Raw genomic sequence first — 11,364 nt, 5'->3', positions numbered from 1 at the left:
GTCCAATGGGCCTCTCTTTCCAGTGATGGCCGACTAGGCCGTCTTTTGATACATATGCAGCTAGAGTCAAGAGCTCAGGGGTACTGGTCAGTTCATAATGTTGTTCCACCTATAGGGTTGCAGATCCCTTTAGCTCCTTGGATACTTTCTCTAGTTCCTCCATTGGGAGCCCTGGGGCATATAAAGTTTGTGTGTCCAATGGGCCTCTCTTTCCAGTGATGGCCGACTAGGCCATCTTTTGATACATATGCAGCTAGAGTCAAGTGCTCAGGGGTACTGGTCAGTTCAGAATGTTGTTCCACCTATAGGGTTGCAGATCCCTTTAGCTCCTTGGATACTTTCTCTAGTTCCTCCATTGGGAGCCCTGTGATCCATCCACTAGCTGACTGTGAGCATCCACTTCTGTGTTTGCTAGGCACCGGCATAGTCTCACTAGAGACAGCTATATCTGGGTCCTTTCATCAAAATCTTGCTAGTGTATGCAATGGTGTCAGCGTTTGGAAGCTGATTATGGGGTGGATCCCTAAATATGGCAGTCTCTAGATGGTCCATTCTTTAGTCACAGCTCCGGATGGTTCCTCTTAAGCCCAGGCATTGTCCCACCAGGACTGTCCCTTCCTGCCTGGTGCAGCCACAACCACTGCCCTCAATAATCCTGAAGTCACATGGAAACCCCAGAGAGAGAGCTTAGACTGAAGATGTGTCCCTCACACCTCCTGCATTCATGGGCCAGAGGCCTTGGCTCTCCAAGAGACTGGGGAACAGCTCAGATCTAACATGATCTGTCTCTGCTTGCCGTGTTCTTAAAGTGCAGCTTGGAGTCCCCTTGAGCGTGGAGGAGAATTGCCAAGTATGCTTTTGAGACTACAGACTACTGACCCTCCCTCCACCCAGACCCAACCACCTGTATTTTCAAGCCTATGCCAAGGTCTCCCAGGAGACTCGGGGGCTATGCTTGCAAGGTCTGTGCACTGGCAAGCATCCTTCAGAGCACACAGCTATGCACAGCATCTCTCCCTGCCCCAACCCCCACAGTCCACAGCAAATATCATGCAAAGGACATTTGAAAGAGGAACCAGGCACCTGCATCATTTAAGGACACTGCCTTCCCTGGAGCAGAGGCACAAGAACCAAAGTGAGGGCTACACCCTGGAGCTACTGCTGATGCAAAACACAGCTCTTCCTCCAAAGGGGGCAACAGGGAGTTGTTTCTGAGCCAAATGTGAGTTGCCATAACATGGAACACAGATCTGAGTTGCCCCGAACAATATGTCCCACTCTGGGGGGGGGGGGGGCTCTGCAAACTTTTAGATTCGTTGAACAAGGACAAAGGATTCAGAAGTTCGCGCTTTTCTTTACCAGGTAGATCACCAGGGACGGCCTTAGCTTGAGGGCCGAGAAGCTGGAGAGGTGCCAAGTTCACCAGCACGGTCTGCTCTGAAAGTTTTGCCTAACAGACTCAAAGTGGTTACATCAGGTGCAGAAACCTGGGATAAGAGACTGTTAAGGGGCTCAAGAAAGCCACTTTGGCTCTCAATCTGTAGCATTCCACTGCCCCACATTCATGAAGTGAAGTCAAGAATTCTGCAGGATCTGTACCGCAAAGGGGGGACTTTTCAGAGACCATAAGTCTGTACCACCAAGGAGACCATTCTGGTGCCCCTAGAGGCTCCACCTTGCTTACCCTGAGAATCAGTGCCCTCATACCTCCTGTGGCCACGCTCAGGACTACTGTGCCACCATCTTAATTTTTTCCTTTATTGTTGTCAGTGTGTTGCTTTGACTTTGGGAGGATTCTGGGAATCGGATCCCTTCCATTCTGTTCCCTGTATTTGTTTGGCTCTAGAGGGCTTCCTGCGTGGACTGTGCTGCGGTTTGCGGAGCAGAGTAGAAGTTGGGCTTTGTTCTGCTTGGATTCCACCCCCCTTCAACCTTTGTCAGCAGTGTTTCTAGCACTGGGAGCCTGGAAACCTATCATGGTCTCTGAGCATCTATCTCACCCTCCGGGACACATCGGTTTGCCATGGGTTTGCAGGGACCATGGGTTAGCCTTGCACAAAGCTAGGGCAAAGGCTGAATATCACGATGTCCATGTCCACAAGGGGTGCTTTCTAGTGACTTCTCTGTGAATATTGCCCCGGTACCATTCTCCTCTGATCACACACCAATCTGCATCAAACACTCCAACCTCTCAAGACTCTATCAATACCCGCAGGAGTGTGCTGATGCCGCTGAGTGGCGGGAACAGGCTCAGCTCAACCCCAGTCCCTAACTCTCACCAGTTGGTCCCCTGGGAAAGGAACTAACTCACCCAGTGACTCACTATTTCTTTGCATGCTGGAACATTGCAAAGGCCACACCTCCTAGTAGTCCCACTCCCTGGGCCAAGCATATTCAAACCACCACATTACACTCCTTGGACCACATAGGCTTGTTCAAACACATGAGTTTATGGGAGCCATGTTTAGCCATAGGATAATGCAAAACTCATCTAGTCTGACTTCCAAAGTCCCATACTCTATAGCAATCTCAACAATGTTAAAAGTCCAAAGTCTCTCCTGAAATTCATGCAATCTCTTAACTATAATCGCTTAAGAAATCAAAATCAAAAAGCAGATCACACACCTCCAACTCACCATTCATATTGAGGAAACACTGGACCAAAGAAAACCAGCTGGGCAAACTCCAAACTCACCGTCTCTACATCCAGTCTCAAAGCACTCTTCGGATCTCCAACCCCTTTCATCCCTGTTGACTGCTGTTAGCAGATCTGGCATTCAGCATCAACAAGCTTCATTCTCTTGGGCTGGTTCCACTCCCTGTTAGCAGCTCTCCTCGGCAGGTATCCATCCCATGGCTCTGACATCTTGAACATCTTGGTGTATCCAAGGCAACTTCAACTTTACAGCGTCTTGTTCCAATGTCTGGCATCCACATGTGATCTGAGCTCCTCCAAAGGGTGTGGGCCACTTCTCCAGCTCTGTCCTCTGTAGCATTCTAGGCTCTGGTTGACTCCACTCCACTGCTGCTGCTGTTCTTGGTGGTGGCATCTCCAATTTGCTGGAGTCCTCTGCTGCAACTAGGCTTCGCCAATAGCCTCTCATAGACTCTCTTCAAGGTGTGAAGCCTCACCTTCTTTGCATGACCCCTTCAGTCCTGGGCTGTCAACTGCAACTGAGGCTGCACCTTCACTAATGGCCTTCCATGGCCTCTCACAGTGCCAAACCTCAGCTGCTCTTCGTGACCTCTTCATATCTACAAAAACAGTACCACTTGGGTGATTATTACACACTACCAATTCCAGTTGCAACATGAGGTACAACCTTGACTATCTCTGGAACATGGCTTCTTTGTGATCTCAGAAAGCACTTCCCAGAAGATTTTACCTCAGTGATGTTGGTCTCTTCTTAATCACTGCTAATTTCTTAGCCTCAGCTGATCACCATCAATAATCCCAGTAGTTCATTTTACTCTTTACTCTACAGAGCCACATGGCTGAAGCTGCCGAGTTCTGCTGCTTACTGGAGCTGGAACATGGCCACCTTGTTCTTTTACATTATCACCAGTTTTCTGTTTTCCTACTTATTCACTGCCTAAGCTTGCCTGTCCTGGAACTTGTTCTGCAAACTCACCTTGAATTCAGAGGTGCACATGGCTCTGTCTCCTGGATTCTGGGAATGCTGGGATTAAAGGCATGTACCACCACGCTTTTAAGCTTTTCTTCACCTAGGACTTGCTCTGCCCCAGGCTGGCCATGATTTCAGAGAGCTGCTTACCTTTGTCTCCTAGGAGTAAAGGTGTGTAGCACTATGTCTGGGCTTAAGTTTTTCATGGCCAATATTCCTCAAGATCCAGATATAAAGCAAGTGTCCACCATTTCTGGATTGTAATTCATTTCAGATTAAGATTCCAAAGGAAAACTATAACAGTAATAATAACTCCTAGATATGACTATCCCTTGTTCAACTGCAAAAGCTTAGCTGGGTGGGATCTTGCCCCAAGGTCATCACTCCCTTAATCTCTTTATATCTCCTTGAACACAGGATTTAGCTCAGTTCTACTTCCTGGTGCCCCTCTAATACTTGAACCATATATTTTGCATTTTTCCTTTCTCAGCTTGTTTTTTTTTTTTTTTAAGTCAAAGCGCTCTTCATAAGAGTGAACTGTAGTAACCACACAACAGAATTTATACCATGTTCTTCTGAGACTTCCTTTGTCAAGGCAATTAATAAATCTCTTCACCTTAGGCCTCAAGCAGACCATTCAGACAATGGCACAAAGCAGCCATATTCTTCACCAGAACAGTCTTTAGGCCACATATGAAGATTCTCTGCCACTCAAACTTTTTGGGCCAGCAGGCCTACTCAGTTCAAATCCCCTTAGCAGCACAACCTTCCATATTCCTACTAGAATTGTCCATTAAGCCCCACTTTAAGAATTCCACTGCTTCCCAAACCCAAAGTCCTAAAATCTACATTTCTCCAAACAAAAACATGGTCTGGCCTATCACAGCAACACCCCAGTCTCTGGTACCAACTTCTGTCTTCGGGTTTGCACTGCTGTGAAGAGACACCATGGCCAAGGCAACTCTTATAAAGGACAACATCTAATTGGGACTGGCTTACAGGTTCAGAGGTTCAGTCCATTGTCATGAAGGTGGGAGCACGGCAGCATCCAGGCAGGCACTGGACAGAAGGAGCTAAGAGTTGTACATCTTCATCCAAAGGAAGCTAGGAGCAGACTGTCTCCTACGTGGCTAGAAGGGGAGGGGGTCTCAAAGCCCACCCCCACAGAGACACACTTCCTCCAGCAAAGCCACACCCACTCCAACAAGGCCACACCTCCCTGGGCCAAGCATATTCAAACCACCACAAGTGGCTATAGAGACTTGAAAAACACAAGCTAAATAGGACAAGACCATTTCTTCAGTATCCCGGAGAAATGCAGATTTGACTCAGGCAAGGAAGAAGTGGAGGACCACATGTGCCAAGACAGCAAGGTATGAACATCACCCCTAGCCTGCACTGAAAGCCCCTTACGTGCCAGCAGCCTTCCTAGGCACAGTGTGCTAGGACAGCGTGTAGACCCAACGTGGGAGACAAGGGGCTTAAGCTTGACAGGAGACTATTCAAAGGAAATGACCTGACAAGATCTGTTGAGACACAGGCCACAGCACAGGCATGGAGGCAGAGCTGAGGAGCCAAGTGACTCACTGATATGGATGGTGTCCAACGGGATTGTTTCTTAGAAACGCTGTACTGGACTGTGAATAGTGCCTGCTGAGTGTTAGCCTCTGACTTGAAACCTAAATTGCCCTCATACTTATCAATGCAGCACCATTAGACCAAACACGAGCTCTATGACCAATCCCAGCTCAGCTTTCTGTTGTAATTTATTTATTTATAAAATACAGTCTCTCAGGCCAGCACAATAGCGCAGCAGGCAAAGACACTTGCCACCAAGCCTGATCACCTGAGTTTGATCCTTGGAACCTGTGTTTGAAGGAGAGAACTGATTTCCCCAAGTTATCTTCTGACCTCTACACATATGCCCCTGCTAACAAGAAAGAAGCAAATAAATTCAATGCACACCTTTTTTTTTTTTTAAAGATTTATTTATGTATATGAGTACATTGATTGTTGCTATCTTCAGACACACCAGAAGAGGGCATCAGATCTCATTAAGGATGGTTGTGAGCCACCATGTGGTTGCTGGGAATTGAACTCAGCACCTCTGGAAGAGCAGTCAGTGCTCTTAAATGCTGAAGCATATCTCCAGCCCCACACTTTTTTTTTTTTTTTAAAGACAAGATTTAAAGACAAGGGCTAGAGAGATGGCTCAGTGGTTAAGGGCACCAACTGCTCTTCTAGAGGACCCGGCTTCAAGTCCCAGCACCCACATGGCAGCCCCCAACTGTCTGTAACTCCAGCTCCGGGGGATCCATGGCACCAGGCATGCATGTGGTGCACATCCTTGTGCATACACATAAATAAAAGTAAAATAAATAAATATTTACATGGCAGCTTATCTCCATTATCAAATGGAACATGGTGTATATGTTCTAATTTTTCCCCCTCATTTTTAGTGTTCTTTTTAGTTAGTGTACAAAAGAAGGGACTTCATTCTGAATTTTTTTTTTTAAGATTTTTTTTTTTTAAGTGATGGGATGTTGTGCCTGCAGGCATGTCTGTGTCCCATGTGCATGCCTGGTACCCACAGAGGGTATTGGACCTTCAAGAGCGAGAGTCACAAACAGCTGTGAACTGCCACGTGTGTGATAGGAATTCAACTCAGGTCATTGGAAGAGATGCCAGCGCTCCTAGCCGTCTCTCCGGCCACCGACACTTGTGTACGTAAATGCTGTGTACACATATGCTCCCATATGATACTCTTCCACTCCTCACTCCCACTGGCCCCTACACCCACCCCCAATAATATTCTTTCTGCCTTTAAGTCCTTTACATATAGGTATTGTTAAATCTAAATTCCACACACGAGAGAAAACTTAATATTTTATCTCCCCGACCCCCGTCACCCTCTACTTCTCTCCTCTCTCCTCGGAACCTTTGCTTCTTCCACAAAGTCCCCTTCTGCCATCTCTTCTTCCCTATCACCAGCAGCACAGTGGACTAGCATCCACATGTGAGGGTCTAACGCAAACCAGGAGATCAGCAGGCCACAGGAGTTTCCGACTTGCAGTCTTATGGGAATGCCATTGTCCATACATCTTTGACCAGAACGGCGCTAAGTGGTGCATGCTATTGTGAGGCTGAGCTTGTAGAATCCCAGTTCCAAGGGCACCTCCACATTACAGGGTCTAACCGGAGTCAACTGTATGTTAACTAACAGGAAGGAAAGAGATGCTAAGACCAGCTTGGAGAGGGTTTCTGAGAGAAGGGGTGTTTGAGAGCGGTGAAACCAACAACTTGAAGTTAAACTGTGGGTCCAAGCTGGTGGCCTATGTTCTGTTCAAGATGGCTCCCTGCACAGCCCTCTGTAGATAGCTCTGGACTGTGTAGTCTGCTTGAGATAGCTTTTCAGATCTCTCTCTCTCTCTCTCTCTCTCTCTCTCTCTATCTATCTATCTCTCACTGTGTGTGTGTGTGTGTGCGCGCGCGCGTGTTGTGTGCTCTGCTCTGCTCTACTCTAAACAGCTTTTTCTTGCTATTCTAAAAAACTCTCTGGTTGAGAAAGCTAGCTTTCTCAAGGCAGCTCTCTCTGGTAGTAGAAATTCTAAAAGCTCTCTGGAAAGCTCATGGGCTTTCTGACTAAAGTCAGAAAAGTTGCTATAAAATATTCTTGGATCTTCCGACCAAGTCAGAAATCCTGTTAGAAATTTTCTAAAAATAATTCTTGGGTTTTCCAATCAAAATCAGAAAGCCAGCAGAAAATCTGAAAGAGTTGTGCCAGTTCTTCAAACAGCCTTCTCTGGGTAGCGCCTAGAAAGCATTCTAAAAGAGCTGTGTCAGCTCTCTCAGTAATTCTTGGGATTTCTGACTAAGAAATACTGTTAGAAAAAAATTCTAGAAGAGCTGTGTTCACTCTCCATGAAATTTCTAACTAATATCAGAAATCCTGTTTGTTTAAAAACAAAAAAACAAAACAAAACCAAAAGAAACCTCTAGACGAGCTGTTTACTCTCCAGAGCTTTCTAGACATCTAAGCTCTTGATAGAAACAAAAATTCTAAAAGAACTGCTATCACTTTCTGCTCACTGATCTCAGGCAGACCCAAAGTCCAGGTTTTTATTTACATATCAATTCAGTTATTTATTCCACATTCCCTCTCGACCATCTAGGAACCAACACTCCTGTGAGTGACCTTAGCCTGTTGACTCATAGGAAGAGACAGCAAGCACAAGCACAGACAATAAAGCAGCTGGGTGGGACCCTGCCCTGGAATTCCCATTGTGACCCTGCCTGGACCTAAATTCGATCTGTCCTAGGCTGACCTTGAACTCAGGAATCTGCCTGTCATTCTATCTCCTGACTAGCCGGCTCATAGTATAGCTGCCTTTGTCCCTTAGATCTGTGAAACTCCTTATACAATTCATATTGTATCCTTATATTTTTGCATAGTTGAGACATTATATATTTTTGAGCTCATGTATTTAAAGTTCTTTTCCACAGTCTTAATGGCTGCCTAGAGGGTCCCAGCGTTTACCACGCTGCTGAGACATCGGCCACACCTTTGACTCCCTCGTGCTGTCTCTGATTATCACGGAGTCATTAACCTTAACTGGGAAGACATTCCTCAGAGGAACTTGAAAGTATGTCCATTATTGTACAAACAAGCCTGATGCCCACAGCAGCCACGGACACTCGTGGAGGCTCAAGCCCTGTTGGTCCTGTCCCAGGGGCGGGAGTCATGCCATCCCACCCCAACCAAGGCCATGCGGGACTCTGCAAAGAGAGCTCCTCACCAAACTCTCTCCACCCACTGTTCCTCCTCACCCACAGTGAGCAATGCTTTCTACAGAGATGAGCTACAATGTTAGGGTTTTGGATGTGTGAGGAATGAGAGAAAAACAAACAATTCTCACATAGTGTAACAATTTTTCACGTGTTGCCTAATATCCTATAAGATTTTTTAGAGAGTCTTAAAGGATGTCACACCGGGCAGTGATGGAGCATGGTTTTAATCCCAGCACTTGAGAGGCAGAGGCAGGCGGATCTCTGAGTTCGAGTCCAGGCTGGTCTACAGAGTGAGTTCCAGAACAGCCAGGGTTACACAGAGAAACCCTGTCTCGAAAAAACAAAACAAAACAAAACAAAACAACCAAAAACAAAAAAAATGATGTCACATAGTCACACTATTCCAATGTATTGTGTACACCCTAAGACACAGCTGTTAATGTGTGCTGAAAATGGCCCTGTCTTTGATGGCAAATATTTTCAAATTTTCTCCTCTTTTTTTCACAAACTTAAAATCTTTTATGATCCTTCAAGCAAACCAAAACCAAGTGGAAAATAGGGGGATTTTAAACGTGTTATCCCAAGACAAATGCCTGTGGGCCCAGAAATATTTGAGACTGGTGTTAGCTCTCGTGTGAGCTTTCTATTCATAAAAGTTAGACAGTCCTGAGGCAACTACTTGGCTACCTTGGCAAGAAAAACAAAAAGAAAGCCAGCAAGATAGGTGGCAAAAATGGATAACAGAGCCCATTTAGAGTCAAGTGGAGCAGCGCTTGAATAGAGACTGCTTTGTTTGGAGCTCAGACAACCAAAGGGAAGGGGCAATCTCAAAGGAGGCCCCTCGATAAGGGACTCGCCTTTGCCTGTGGACAAGACCATCCCTGTTCTAAGAGGAATGCTGGGTGTCTCAGCAATTCTTCTTCCTGCTGATGGAGTTTCACCTTGAGACACTTCTCCAGCAGAGCCATGCTCCAGCCTTAGCATCCTCAAGCTATAACATAGGACGGTGGCGCACACACACCTCACATGAGCTTCCTTTCTGACTTTTTGTTTCTTCCTGTTGTTTTGTTTTGTTTTCTTTAACTTTTTAAGACAAGGTTCCATGTAAACAAGCTAGGGTGACCTGGAACACCCCTGTAGCAGAGTATGACTTTGAATTCTGGATCCTCCTGCCTCCAACCTCCTGAGTTTGGGGGGGACCACATGTGTGCAGTACCATGCCTGAGGTTCAAACCCAGTGCTCTGTGCACGTTAAGCATGCACTCAACCTGCTGAGCCCTCTGAATACCACAAAGGAACATATTCTCTATTAAACGTAGTATACTGTCCCAACTCCTGTTGATAAATTTTGTGGAGCCAAGTAACACTGAATAAATATGTGAAAAATAAATAGATATGAACCTCAGTGTATTTTATACTACGTTACTAAATTTTTAATATGAATTTAAAATCATGTGTTTATTATGGTTATATATATTTTTTTTAAATGAAGAATCACTGTCTATAAAATGTGAATAATTTGTGTCTAAATGAGGGAAAAGAAGAGAACCTCCGATATGCAGATGGGATTTGTTCCATTTCTCTAGAGCATCCGGACCCAGGAGCTGCCTCCCCTGCTGTCTGGTTGTTCACTCTGGGTCAGAGTCTCTCTGCTCTCATTGCTTGAGGTTGTTATTCACTAAAAGAGCTGTTTCTGGAATGGCAGGTTGGCACGGGGAACAAGGGCTCGCCCGGTATTTGTTACAAACCCACAGCGTCTATGTCCTTTGTCCCCACAGGAGGATGTATGCACATGAAGTGTCCTCAGCCCCAGTGCAAGCTGGAGTGGTGCTGGAACTGCGGCTGTGAGTGGAACCGAGCCTGCATGGGGGATCACTGGTTTGACGTGTAGAGAGGGATGTCACTTGGCCCTGGACGCACAACCTCATGGGAAACTCCGAAGACTGCTACCTTCCTTAGCCATTTCTTCTTCTCGATGCATATAAGCACATAAATGCGCACACACAAACACAGGCTGCAGATTACAGAAGCAGCCCCTAGATCCTTTCCAGGGCACCCACAGAAAACCACAGCACCCGCTGGCCCCAGCGGGAGGAGGCACTTTCAGCCTCTGGCTCATTCGAACGTCAGAGCTTAGATGAGGGTGCACCTTTGGTTTGGATTCTGTAGAAGCCATGAGTGAGGTGGGAAGTGTTTTCCAGGGCTGTTGCCACGCCCTGGGTAACACCTCTGAGGAGTCTCAGAAGCACACTTGAGATCTGAGGACCGCTGCTCTCATGTAGCAATCATCTATTCCCAAAGGGCCCTCAGCAGTAGCCAAAACTCTTCGTTTATCCCCCCAAATCCTATCTTTATAAATGGTGCTGATGAGATTACAACCCCTCTGTGTACTGATCAGCTTACCAGCCAAGTGAGAACCCAGGAAAGCTAATTGGCTGGCAGACTGCTTACATCACAGGGAGGACTCAGAAGCCAAACCTACTTCCCTTCGTTTCATTATCTGCAACTTTAGAAAGAAGTGATTTTTTTTCCCCCTGAAGAGATAACAAAGTCTGTAATTTGGTTTGGAGTATTCCTCCTGCAGCCTGGAAGTTTAGCTTCACTGTGAATTTAACAGAGAAGTGCCTATAAAGGGGGCATTTTTAAGAGACAATCCCATGATGCTGCGCCAATGCTAACAACAGGGTCAAGAAACGCAATGTTTATAGAAGGAGCATGCCTAGACCATCTGAAAGAGAGTATGCCTGACCCCTTCCACCACAAGTGGGGACACCTCTGCATATCTGCTCCCTCCTCTGCTGTTAAGCCCCAGGGAGCCCCATCCACCCAGTAGTCCTACACAGACAGGGCAATACACACACAACAAGATAGCCTTCAGATCAACATACATCACGCTCAAGTGTTAATCTTTCAAGGTTTTCTTTTCTTTTTCCTGTTTTTTATTTGTTTT

At 46.2% G+C, this 11,364-nt stretch overlaps 1 protein-coding gene across 3 annotated transcripts in view; it reads left to right on the top strand.

The window, feature by feature from the left end:
- The window catches only part of Prkn (parkin RBR E3 ubiquitin protein ligase), a 1,182,118-nt gene extending 1,170,764 nt beyond the window's left edge, over window positions 1-11,354 (top strand). For all 3 annotated transcript variants that reach the window (XM_021186390.2, XM_029471043.1, XM_021186389.2), the window contains one exon: window positions 10,193-11,354. In XM_021186390.2, coding sequence (XP_021042049.1) covers window positions 10,193-10,305 — 113 coding nt within the window. In that variant the 3' untranslated portion in view covers window positions 10,306-11,354. The remainder of the gene's footprint in view (window positions 1-10,192) is intronic.
- Window positions 11,355-11,364: the final 10 nt, after the last annotated feature.

This window comes from Mus caroli, chromosome 17, assembly GCF_900094665.2.
Source record: "Mus caroli chromosome 17, CAROLI_EIJ_v1.1, whole genome shotgun sequence".
Classification (NCBI taxonomy): domain Eukaryota; kingdom Metazoa; phylum Chordata; class Mammalia; order Rodentia; family Muridae; genus Mus; species Mus caroli.
This window is presented reverse-complemented; position numbering and strand designations above follow the sequence as displayed.